At 43.5% G+C, this 12,654-nt stretch overlaps 2 protein-coding genes and 1 pseudogene across 3 annotated transcripts; all 3 read right to left on the bottom strand.

The window, feature by feature from the left end:
* Window positions 1–215: 215 nt before the first annotated feature.
* On the bottom strand, window positions 216–2,135 carry si:dkey-42l23.2 (Chemokine receptor-like 1). Its single transcript, NM_001165206.2, is given in 2 exon segments — window positions 216–1,396; window positions 2,017–2,135. Coding segments are annotated over 2 exon segments (1,077 nt in total). The 5' UTR covers window positions 2,054–2,135; the 3' UTR covers window positions 216–356.
* A 4,401-nt stretch (window positions 2,136–6,536) lies between these two features.
* On the bottom strand, window positions 6,537–8,605 carry LOC110510788 (chymotrypsin-like protease CTRL-1). Its single transcript, XM_090230566.1, has 5 exons — window positions 8,556–8,605; window positions 7,677–7,758; window positions 7,364–7,526; window positions 6,827–6,940; window positions 6,537–6,541 (listed from the first exon to the last, which is right to left on the bottom strand). The coding sequence occupies exons 1-5, from the start codon at window positions 8,603–8,605 to the stop codon at window positions 6,537–6,539; spliced, it is 414 nt and encodes a 137-aa protein (XP_090086692.1).
* Window positions 8,606–9,470: 865 nt separating this feature from the next.
* LOC110510592 (heat shock cognate 70 kDa protein-like) lies at window positions 9,471–12,251 on the bottom strand (annotated as a pseudogene). Its single transcript, XR_016493215.1, has 7 exons — window positions 11,971–12,251; window positions 11,624–11,776; window positions 10,974–11,514; window positions 10,684–10,879; window positions 10,395–10,580; window positions 10,033–10,220; window positions 9,471–9,873 (listed from the first exon to the last, which is right to left on the bottom strand). The product of XR_016493215.1 is annotated as a heat shock cognate 70 kDa protein-like (transcript).
* Window positions 12,252–12,654: the final 403 nt, after the last annotated feature.

The following is a 12,654-nucleotide window of genomic DNA, read 5'->3' as shown; positions in this document are numbered from 1 at the left end:
AGAGGTTTAGGAATGTTATTGTCTATTTGTGTGTGAGAATTTCCCCATAATGTCAACATAACATCCCCATAATGTCAACATAACATCAAAATAAGGTCTCCATAACTTCAACATACATCACTATAACAGAAGTTAAATCTGGTAACTGCATCTGCTTTGCTTGCTCTTTGAGGTTTTAGGCTGGGTGTCTGTAAAGCAATTTGTGACAACTACTGATGTAAAAAGGGCTTTATAAAATACATTTGATTTCATTGCCATCATGAAAACCACAATGACAACAGCTACAGTCAAATTACTCTGTAATACAGATGTACTAGCCCTGTCTTTTGCAGATGTCTCCCATCTCACACCTCAGTTTACACTTTACTATCAGACTGGTCACCAGTGAGGTGTAAATGTCCTCCTTCTCCTGGAGCCAGAGACTCAGACTTACGGGAGATCCGGGAGAGATGGGAGCTCAGGGAGCGCGTTGATGACACAAAGTTCATCCCGTGGTCCTCTGCAAAAGCATTCTCGAATACGAGCAGCACGGACTGACGCAGCTTCTTCTGGAACTCGTCACACATGAAGACGTACAGGATGGGGTTCAGGCAGCTGTTGAGGAAGGCCAGGCTAGCAGACAGGGGAGTCCCTATATGCACGACCGGCTTGAGGCCTTGGTTGTCTTCTTCCATGATGTCCAGAAACTGGAAGACGTGAAAGGGCATCCAGCAGATGAAGAAGGCCAGGACAACGGAGACTATGATCCGGAGGGACCTGTGCGTTCTTCCTTTCTGAAGGCGCCTGGCGCGTATCCATATGGCAATGTAAGAGCCTATGATGACCAGGAATGGGATGAGAAAGCCCAGCAGAAAGCGGAACACAACCAAGTTCCTGTAGGTGGAAGAATGGGGATTTGAATAACTGCACATTGTCCTATTATCATGGTGTATGATCTTCCGAAAGATGGTGAATGGGAGGCTACAGACCAATGAGGCTAACCAGATCCCCACACAGATGACCTCAGCCCTGCCTGGCGTGCACTTGTTATGGGCCCACACAACCACCCACGTGGACAGGCAGCGGTGCAGACTGATGGCCGCCAGGAGGAAGATGCTGGCGAACATGTTGAGCATAGTCACCATGCTGTTTAACTTGCAAAGGATGTCTCCGAAAGGCCAATCATAACCACGGGCAATGTAGATGATATAGAGGAGCAGAAAGGAAGTGAAGAGGAAGTCCGCCAAGGCTAGGTTGAGGAACCAAACAGAGTTGACATTCTTCTTTATCCTGCAGCTCGTCACGTAGATCACCAAGCCGTTGCCAGTGGGGCCAAGCACAAACGCCACACAGTAGACAACCAGAGATATTATGTCCATCCCAGTTGTCACATCAGAATATACCATGGTAGAGTTTTCTGAAATTAGAAATAAATATTACCAATTGCCTTTTAGGCTCTGACACATTGTAATCTTAAATATAGTGCTGATTAGTAGACTTTTCTATAAGAGATTATTTGAAACAGATGTTATCTGAAAGTTATTTGCAAGGGAAGTCAGTATCTTGCAAAATGGTGTATATTTTGTGCAACCTTGCACACTTCTACTGCACTGCTATAGATAAGCCTTAAATATCTATTTGTTTATTTGGATAAATTATTCACAAGAAATGTCCCAATGGAATGGGGAAAAAGAGAAGGTTACATTGTGGTAATTTGTTACCCCAGATTTCATTAATTTCCCTCCTACAATGACCAGGTATGACTTTCAACAAGGAAAGTCATTAGATTTATTGAAGACATTTAGTACATGACTTAGCCCTCATATGTTCTCTATTCACACATAATGCAACAATTCTAATGCATAGGAGCTTCTAAAAAAGTATGAGTAAAAAGCAATTGACAAAAATCGAGATGACATTAAGAATTGCATGTTTGTCATGAAACTCTACAAATGAAGCATCAGTCTGAGTGAAAAGTTAAAGCACCCGGTGCAGAGATCATAAGGGTAGAAAAAAATAGACTATAAAGCGTCTTACCCATTTCCATCTTATTCTCTATAGCAAAGAATATCATCCACTCTCTCGCCACAAATGAAACGGCTCTCTCTCACGTGCGCGCACTGTCGCCCTCTGCCTTCCTCCCTCCCTTTCTCTTCAAACATCCTCTCAAAGTTTAAAGTGCCTTATTTCATATTTGAAGATGGTATGGATTAGGGTTGAATAACAGGAACTGGGTTACCGAGATTTCCCGGCCAAACCTACTCCATTTTCCGAGTATGAATAACCGCGAATAACCAGTAAATTATAATAAATTATTTATATGAACAGGCTCAGCATGATGTGAAATGGAATTCTTACATTATATGCCATATCTAAATCTGGCTTCTTTGGAAAAAAGTGCTAAATTGTCATTATTGAGTAAAAGTAAAGAAAATGACTCAAGTGAAAGTCAGCCAGTAAAATACTACTTGAGTAAAAGTCTAAAAGTATTTCGTTTTAAAAATACATAAGTATCAAAAGTAAAAGAATGAATCATTTCAAATTCCTTTATATTAAGCAAACCAGACATCACAATTTTCTTAACTTTTTTTTTATTGTCGGAAGGCCAGGGCACACTCCAACACTCAGACATAATTTACAAATGAAGTACACGTGTTTAGTGAGTCCGCAAGATCAGATGCAGGGATTTTCCCTTGATAAGTGTGTGAATTGGACCATTTTCCTGTCACTGTAACGAGTACTGCTGGGTGTCAGGGAAAATGTATGGAGTAAAAAGTACATTGTTGTCTTTAGGAATGTAATGTAGTAAAAGTAAAAATTGCCAAAAATATAAATAGCAAAGTAAAGTACAGATACCCCATCAACGCTTCTCAGTATGGAGCGCAGTTCACAATGCATGTATCATCTCATCATGGTAACTTTATTTTCTTGTGAAAGGTAGAACTACGTTTGCTGTAACAGCCTATGCTACAGTAATATAAGGACTGAATGCGGTCCAATTTACTCTTCTCCATCTGGATTTCGGGGTCACCATTTTTTTCACTGTTAAGATGCATTTTTTAAATTGCAGCTGCATAGTTTTTAAACAGTCTATCACTCGAATATCGTTACTTTAAATCAGTGCGCATGCAAATACTCTTTCTGTCTTTCTCGTTCCATCAATTCCATTCAAATTGCATCCAAAATATATAGGCCTAATCCTGGTCAAGATTGATGTACTGTACAGTGCATTCGGAATGTATTCAGACTCCTTGACTTTTTCCACGTTTTGTTATGTTACAGCCTTATTCTTATTAAATTGTCCCCCCCATAAATCTACACACACTACTCCATAATGACAAAGCAAAAATAGGTTTTTAGAAATGTTTGCAAAAAAAAAAAAAAACTATAATAATAATAATCTCACATTCACATAAGTTTTCAGACCCTTTTTGTTGAAGCACCTTTGGCAGCGATTACAGCCTCCAGTCTTCTTTGGTATGACACTAAAAGCTTGGCACACCTGTATTTGTGGAGTTTCTCCCATTCTTCTGCAGATCCTCTCAAGCTGCCAGGTTGGATGGGGAGTTTCGCTGCACAGCTATTTTCTGGTCTACAGAGATGTTCAATTGGGTTCAAGTCCGAGCTCTGGCTGAGCCACTCAAGGACATTCAGAGACTTGTCCTGAAGCCACTCCTGCGTTGTCTTGTCTGTGTGCTTACGGTTGTTGTCCTGTTGGAAGGTTTGCCCCAGTCTGACATGCTGAGCGCTCTAGAGCAGGTTTTCATCAAGGATCTCTCTGTACTTTGCTCTGTTCATCTTTCCCTCGATCCTGACTTGTCTCCCAGTCCCTGCTGCTGAAAAGCATCCCCACAGCATGATGCTGCACCACCATGCTTCACTGTAGGGATGGTGCCAGGTTCCCTCCAGACGTAACGCTTGGCATTCGGGCCAAAGAGTTCAATCTTGGTTTCATCAGACCAGAGAATCTTGTTTCTCATAGTCTGAGAGTACTTTAGGTGCCTTTTGGCAAACTTCAAGCGGGCTGTCATGTGCCTTTTACTGAGGAGTGGCTTCCATCTGGCTACTCTACTATAGAGGCCTTATTGGTGGAGTGCTGTAGAGATGGCTGTCCTTCTGGAAAGTTTTCCCATCTCCACAGAGGAGCTCTGTCAGTGACCATCGGGTTCTTGGTCACTTCCCTGACCAAGGCCCTTCTTTCCAGATTGCTCAATTTGGCTGGGCGACCAACTCTAGGAAGAGTCTTGGTGGTTCCAAACTTCTTCCATTTAAGAATGATGGAGGCCACTGTGTTCTTGGGAACCTTCAATGCTGCAGAAATGTTTTGGTACCCTTCCCCAGATCTGTGCCTCAACACAATCCTGTCTCGTTGCTCTACGGACAATTTATTTGACCTCATGGCTTGGTTTTTGCTCTAACATGCACTGTCAACTGTGGGACCTTTTTATATAGACAGGTGTGTGCCTTTCCAAATCATGTCCAATCAATTGAATTTACCACAGGTGGACTCCAATAAAGTTGTAGAAACATCTCAAGAATGATCAATGGAAGCAGGATGCACCTGAGCTCAATTTCGAGTCTCATAGCAAAGGGTCTGAATACTTATGCAAATAAGGCATTCCTGTTTATTTGTAATACATATGCAAAAATGTCTAACTCTGTTTTTACTTTGTCATTATGGGGTATTGTGTGTAGATTGATGATGATTTTTTTTATTTAATCCATTTTAGAAAAAGGCTGTAACGTGACAAAATGTGGACAAAGGAAATGGGTCTGAATAATTCCTGAATGCATTCTATAGCCTATAGATCTTTGAGCCTACCTCTTTCAGGTAATACATTAAATGCAGTATTAGCCTTACATTTAGCTAATGAATAATGGGTTATGCATAGGCTAAGCTTCTAATTTATAGCTGTCTCTTGCATAATCCACACCTACGCTCCATTGGCCTCTCTCCTTAAAAGAATGCTCCTTAGCTCTTGGAGTCCCAGGAAAAGCTAGACTAGAATAATAGCTTGCTGGATATTTTTTAAAATCATTATTAGACTATCAATAGACTAATGGAAGAGGGATACAGTCTCTTGTTTGCTGAATGTTAGGCCTACAGCAGCCAATAGAACTCGTAGGGAGTTTAAAAGAGGAGAGAATGCACGATGGTAGGTTCTGACAGTTATGGAGCGAATAGATAGCCATCTGCATCTTATTCTAGTCCTATATTTATTATTCAAGTGTGTCATTACAATGGCGAAGATAAGGACAACAAAACGTATTTAATTGAACTATTGAAAGCAAAGAAGGAATGAAGCAACAATGGAGAAAGGAGGTAGGCTTATACACACATGGTAAAACATTAAGGGAAATGTTTTGAAAGGTATATATGTCAGCCTGCAAATTATACACATTTTAAAATAGGCCATATTATATTTCCAAATATAATTGTGACTTTGTAGGCATCATGTCCTGCACCAGCATCACGTTCTCTCCCAGCTTCATGGTTTGAATGAGGTCAGTAATTCCAGTCCTTATAATACAATACAGTATACTAATACAGTCCAGACTCAAAAAGATTAGGCTACTGGAGCTTGTTTCCTTTATTTACCCAAGAGAGCATGTATACAGCTATTGGCTTTTATGTTTTTCTGTAATGTGCGGTAGCCTATATCATAAACAATGTATTGGATAATGGCACTATCATTTGGGCTTGGGACCATAACATGTCGTTGATGTATGACTCATCAGGCTTGGATGTTCATGCCGATCAAAGCTCTAATCAAATCCAGACACATTTATATTCTTTATATAGTTTAGAATGGCACTTCAGGTTTTGGCCTGAAATACCGGGTTCGTCGTGTGACAAGTCATTTATGTTCAGGATGGAACATTTGTAAAATAGCAGGAAAATATTTAACCCTGTTATGGCTTGCTTTGCTTGCGTGACACATTTTTAAATACTTTCCATATTTGCTGTTTGGGGAAAAGTTGGGGGGCAAAAAAAACGTTACTTTCCCAAGGACAGTTCACACATTTAAAAAAAAAAATAACTACCAAATGTGTTTTAGTAAGACTTTCCAATGGTTACTATTATTATTATTTTTTTTATGCATGTGTGCGTTTTGTTTTGTTGGTTATGTTTTTCCTCAATGGTCTCTCGGCACTGCTCTGACTTCAATCAGAAAAAACCTTTATACAACTTTAATTGAATGCATCTTTTTCAGTTCCATTGAAAAAAGTTAGACTGTGGCCACACAGTGAGCAGCTGTGCATGAGACAGGTTGAAATATCACTAGCTGATGGGAAAGCTAGCCGGATCAAGCCTGTGTGACATCACACACTCATCTGTGGGACCACTGTTTGCAGGAAGAAGAGTTTGTGTAAGGAGACATGCAGCTGGGGTCCACTGTGACTCTAGTTGGATGCGACGGTCTGGTCAATCCAGCCACACAGGTAGGCGACACGGGAGTAGACGACAGGGGTACTGATGTTGCAGTTGGTGGTGCCCTAGGACACAATGCCCAAACCACACGCCACTGCTCTGACACACCAGAGGACCGCCAGAATCACCCTGGAGATGGAGGAGAAGAAGGGAGAGGTTAGGAGCACTGGCACTGGTAGAGATGATTGTATTAGGGGCCGAGTTGTAGCCTATCTGACTTCCATTGTCATGCCATTGCCAGATAATTTGGTTAAACAAATCTGTACCTGGCTACTTTAAGATAGCGCATGTGTTGGTGAAAGGTTGTTGCCAGATGACATGATACGAGAGTGATTAGAGAGACATGTTCAGTAACTGACTGGAGAAAGGTAGCCTCAACTTGCTCCAGAAGGACATGGGAGGTCAGTCAGTTACCTGAGGCTCTGGCGCAGATCATGGCTTCAGTGATTCTGTTCTGGCCCCAGTACTGCTTGCACTGAGCAGAGCTCAGCAGAGGAAGGGCCACCTGCTGGAGGATACGGGGGCTTTCTGGGGACAGGGGACATGGTTAGGAAGGAGCTCAGTGCTCTTAATGAAAGCTGAGGTGGAAACATTGCCACAATACATTTTAGAAATTTAGCAGACGCTCTTATCAAGAACACCATACTGTAGTGAGTGCATACTTTTCCGGAAATAATGCAATAGTGCTAAATTTGCAAGTGCAGTGTGTGGCAGTTTCTTTCCACAAACTGAGAATGAGGAAGGAAATCATGATGCAAACATTAGGCCTTTATCTATGATGCAGCTGTTTTCTTAAGAGCCATGCCCATGCTGACTGGTTTACTGATTTAAAACAGTTTTTGTGTATTTTACCATCCATTTGCACATACTCTTGTATTAACTGTAAATCTATCGTGTATCAATAATGGTTCAGTAGCTTGTGTGGCCACTCACAGGTGGTGCCAGTCTTGCCCCAGCCAGTGGTGACACAGCAGGTTCCAGAGGGGAAGGCGGTGCTAGAGGAGGCCAGGCACACAGGGGGCACGCGGGAGGTGATCTGGACAGGGGAGGACAGCTTCAGCGGGGTCACGTTGTTGTTAAAGTTCTGGCTGTTGTAGTAGGGGTGGGTGATAGCCTACAGGGATCAAGGAAAGATGTAGACACAGATAGTGAAGTGATTCATCTTCGAAAGTGAACAGAATCTCAGAACTCTGGTAAAACCTATGAAGCAGGCAGGCATGTTGTGGTTAAGTGAGTGGATCTCTCCCCAGGCTCCTGGACTTACCCTGGAGATGTTTTTGACCTGGATCGGCTCAGCATTGGACTGACGATCGTGCTCTGACAGGATCACTTGGTGACGGCCAGGACTGGAGAGAGAGAAAACAGATTACAGTGTGTATGAATGAACCCAGCTTATCTGAGTGCAACTAAGAGGAATGCTGTATGTACTTATGAACATGGTGCTAATAAAGCACTATTGAATGGAATTAAATGCACTTATGTGACACGGCAATGGGCAGCAGTGACAACCCAGTTCTGGCTGATTAGGGAGCCTCCACAGAAGTGGAATCCAGAGGTATCCTGAAGGAGAAAGGAAGATTTGGAAGACAGTAGATAGTATGGGTTTGACCGTAATGTGAAGACCGTAGATAGATAGTATGGGTCTGACCATAATGTGAAGACAGCACTTCCCAACATTGTCAACATACATTTACTGTAAGTGGCTAACAAGAATAATCAGTGATTGCGGTGTGAAAAAACAATGTATAGAATGAAAGGGTGGAAATGGGGATACCTGAAGGGAGACTTGCCAGGGCCAGGAGCCAGATACGGCGTTCTGTCTGTTCACAATCTTCAAGCCGCTCACCTGCGGCGGGATGCTAGGCACTCCGCAACCTAGGGCACAAACAGTCTCAAACAACACCCTATCATCATATATAGTGCACCACTTTTGACCAAAATCCTACATAGTTTTGATTGGCCTCAGAGTATGGACTGACATGCCTTCAGTAACTACCAAAGTATAATACAACACTTCACCTCCTTGTTGGCCAGGGCTTCTTTTAGCTATTCATCTCAACAGGACTTACCTATGTGAATAAGTCAAGGATCAAAAAGATCTAATCAGTTCATGTTACCAGACATTGATGATGACACCACTCACCCAGGGCTGAGGCCATCAAAGCGAGAGCTGACGATCCAGAGCATGGCCATAGTCTAGTAGATTGTACTTGATGTATCTCTCCCTCTTATACCCTGGCAGGCCCATCAGTCATGTCTCCCACTCACCCACAGGTGCCCCCATGGTCTGATAGAGCTGGGAACAGTCAGGTGGAACAGGTGGGAAAACCTCACGCCTCAGGGACAGTCGGATACACACTTGTGTTTGCCATGTAGTGTACTGTACTCTTATGTGGACCAGGCCTAAGCAAAACAGTCTTTGCACAATGATTCCAGGGAAAGATGCAGTCATAATTCTTTGTCTTTATGCTGAGTGGAAAATATGCCCAGACCCTAAATTTGGTCCTCTGAAATGCCCTTGATGCCTATTTTTCTGGTTTCTTATCACGCTGTCCAATTGGAGTTCTGATGATGGTCAGAACAATAACATCTTGTAACCGTGTGTTGCAATCCCACGAGCAGGGTGGAAAACCATGGTCAGACCGTTCTGTTTATATGCAGCTGAACGTGACCGCAAAACAATCAAAAACAAAACACTTGATTAACATTATGGATTCAGATCATATGTTTTATGGAGCCCTCTGACAAAAACATTTGTTTTATTAAGAAAGGAAGATATTGTTTATTCATCTACACAAAGTAGCAGTAAGGACATGTGTTAAAATTGCTATTCCATTTCATACTTAGACACATTTAAAATGCCACTACATTTGAGGTTTGATGAATGTCACTTTTGAGGGAACTTTTCAGATGAGCAATAGTGCATATGTTCATACAAGTTTATACAAGTTTATAAGACTTTAAGCAGTTTGTGACAACTGTTAATGTACAAAATGAATTTGTCATATCTAACCTCAGGGAGGGTATTTGGGGGGAGGTTAAAGAAAAACACAACAAATGCTTATCAGAATCCAGCTTTATTGGTTGTGATATATTCAATCTGATAAAAGTGAAGGTTGTGTGAACTGCACAACAGCACAAGGCTGTAGGAGCCTGCCGTAGACATAAATATTACACAGGATGTTCTCAAGAGGGGAAGTGATGACACAGGCCAGATCTGCAGTAGGTGTGAAGGGAGCTGAGATGTGGACAGGATGTGGATTCTCTCCTGTAGAGGTCAGGGATTTTTGTCGACCTCCTTGATGTTTGGGCCAGAGGAGGAGCCAGCTCCAGCACCTCCAGGGAAGCCTCCTGGCATACCTCCTGGCGGGCCTCCGGCACCCTGATACAGATTGGTGGGGTTACTTACACACCTTCTCCAGCTCCTTCTGCTGGTGCTCATACTCATCCTTCTCTGCTGTCTAGATAAAGACAAGGGGGTAGACAAGAGAGGAAGGGAGAGGGTATGAGACAGGTGGTGATCACAATATTCTATCTTATATGATTTATTTGTTTCAAACTTACTGTGAAGCCTACTTTTACCATGGGAGGAAATGCATCAATGTGAAACCATTGCTAACCACAAAGAACACGTCCTCCGGGCTGATCTTTTCCGTGAGCTTCTTGTCGTCCACTGTGCTCTTCATGTTGAAAGCCAGGGACTCCAGCGAGTTCTTAGCTGTGACGTTCTCCTTCTGTGCCTCGTCCTCAGCCCTGTACTGGTCAGCCTCTTGCACCATGCTCTCAATGTCCTCCTTGGTCAGACGTCCTGGGGATAGATACAGACACATCATTATATAATTGCCCATATGTGACATATTCATTATCTCCTACTCTCTCCTGTTGTCTCTCTTTCTTTTTGAGACTCTTTTCTTTGAGGAAAGGGTTGGAAATTGATAAGATCTTTGATTATGACGTGAGGTTCAAGGTTAAGGAGGCATACCTTTGTCATTGGTGATGGTGATCTTGTTCTTCTTGCCGGTGCTCTTGTCCACCGCAGACACATTGAGGAGGCCATTGGCGTCAAAGTCAAAGTTCACCTCGATCTGGGCGCAGGGGGGATTCCAGTGGGCTCAAACTTGCAGAGGATATTGTTGTCCTTGGTCATGGCTCTCTCCCCCTAATTCACCTGAGAAATAAATAATGGGAATGGATTAATACTAGATAGAATCATGGAGGGTATAGGTGATCTGGCTACTTTACACAAATGTAGGCAGCTGATAAAGACTCACCTGGATGAGCACTCCGGGTTGGTTTTCTGAGTATGTTGTGAAGGTCTGAGTCTGCATGATGGGGATGGTGGTGTTCCTCTTGATGAGCACAGTCATGACCCCTCCCGCCATCTCAATACCAAGCATCTTAAGTCCAGCAGCAGCAGGTCCTGCACGTTCTCTGACTTGTCACCGGCCAAGATGGCAGTCTGCACAGCTGTGGAGGACAGAGAGAAGATGTTGGATGAAACGTTGTATCACATACACTTGACACAGTGAAATGTTCCTGCAACACACAGTGAGATACCTACAGGCGCCATAAGCCAGAGCCTCATCAGGGATGATGCTCTTGTTGAGGTCTCGCCCATTTGAATAAGTCCTGCAGAAGCTTCTAGATCTTGGGGATACGTGTCGAGCCTCCCACCAGGACGATGTCGTGTATCTGGGCCTTGTCCATCTTGGCATCTCTCATAGACTTCTCCATGGGTTCCAGGGTGCTGCGGAACAGGTCAACGTTGAGCTCCTCAAAGCGAGCCCCGTAATGGAGGTGTAGATGTCGGCACCTTCATAGAGAGAGTCAATCTTGATGCTGGCCTGGGTACTGGAGGACAGGGTGCGCTTGGCCCGCTCACAGGCAGTGCGCAGGCGCCGCACCACCTCTTGTTGCCGCTGATGTCCTTCTTGAATTTACGCTTGAACTCGCTGATGAAGTGATTGACCATGCGGCCTCCCAGGTGGGTGTCGCCAGCGGTGGACTTGACCTCAAAGATGCCATCCTCGATGGTCAGGATGGACACGTCTAAGGTGCCGCCACCCAGGTCGAAGAACAGGACTCTTGCGCTCACCGCCGACCTGATAAGAGAGAGCAATTAAGTCAGTAGGACTTTCAAAGGACTAATCAAGCAGACCTAGTGTGAGTTGTACAAACCAGTGTTTTTTGTTTGTTTTGTGGTTTCTGTACCTTCTTGTCCAGGCCACAGGTGATGGCTGCAGTGGTGAGCTCGTTGATGATACGCAGGACATTGAGTCCAGAGATCACTCCAGTATCTTTGGTTGCTTGGCGCTGGGAGTCGTTGAAGTAGGCAGGGACTGTGATGACAGCATTGTTCACTGGCTGAAGAGGGAAAAACAGTATTAGTTAGGTCTAGTGTGTATCATCCCTAAATAGATTGTCAGTTGGAGTTATTAACATACAATGTATACCCATCCAATCTTTTCAAACCTACATGGGGTGCATGGAGTGGGTAGGGGCTAAGACTAGATTTGGAATTGAGGTGGTTTTTCCATTTGGTTAGTCAGACTCCCTACCTTGCCCAGGTAAGCTTCAGAATCTCCATCTTGGTGAGCACCATGGAGGACACCTCCTCAGGGAAAAAGGTCTTCCTCTCTCCCTTTTACTCTACTTCCATCTTGGGCTTGCCTGGACATTGGACAACATGTGTGTCCAGAAACAGAAAGTCATGCGATAGACAAATCATTCAAACAGGCTTGACAATAACTTTTGGCTTCATGCTACTTAAACACTGCTTAAACAATTTGAGATAAGCTTTATGCTAGTTCTTAATGCTCTTCCGTCAGCCAATAGCTGACATAAAGCATAATAGTGTCATTATGAGAGTGAGGTCATGTCCCTTGAGTTGGACAGGAGCTGGCAAGTCAACCTGAAAAAGCAGAGCTGAATGCAACGCTTCTTAGAAAAGGAGTTACCTTGCTCAGTCAGTTGTGCAATGCTTCAAAGATTACCACACAAACCTCAGAACAACGGCTGCTCAATTCCACTGAAGCACTCCTCTTCCTTTCCTGTACAGAGACTAAGAGGGCGAGTACCGTGTCTCTACAGAGTATATAACGACAGACAGACAGCAGACGGCTCACTGAGATTCCATCAGGGAATCAGGTGACTCAGCCAGAGAAAGTTCCAGGCCCACGTAGTTTGTGTGCCCATTCAGTGCTAGCCAACTAACTTTATCTGGTATAGGAGTTAGCGGAATT

The sequence above is a fragment of the Oncorhynchus mykiss genome, chromosome 3 (assembly GCF_057628025.1).
Source record: "Oncorhynchus mykiss isolate SJ-2025 chromosome 3, ASM5762802v1, whole genome shotgun sequence".
In the NCBI taxonomy this organism is placed as follows: domain Eukaryota; kingdom Metazoa; phylum Chordata; class Actinopteri; order Salmoniformes; family Salmonidae; genus Oncorhynchus; species Oncorhynchus mykiss.
The sequence above is the reverse complement of the archived record's forward strand: the minus strand, read 5'-3'. Positions and strand labels throughout refer to the sequence as shown.

Excerpts from the sequence above, each read along its gene's own strand:
- LOC110510788 (XM_090230566.1), bottom strand. The coding sequence starts at position 8,605 with ATGGCCATGCTCTGGATCGTCAGCTCTCGCTTTGATGGCCTCAGCCCT. Across the intron at positions 7,527-7,676 it reads AGGTCAAAAACATCTCCAGG|GCTATCACCCACCCCTACTA; the intron begins GTAAGTCCAGGA and ends TGATCCCTGTAG. Across the intron at positions 6,941-7,363 it reads CTGTGTCACCACTGGCTGGG|AAAGCCCCCGTATCCTCCAG; the intron begins GCAAGACTGGCA and ends CCCTGTCCCCAG.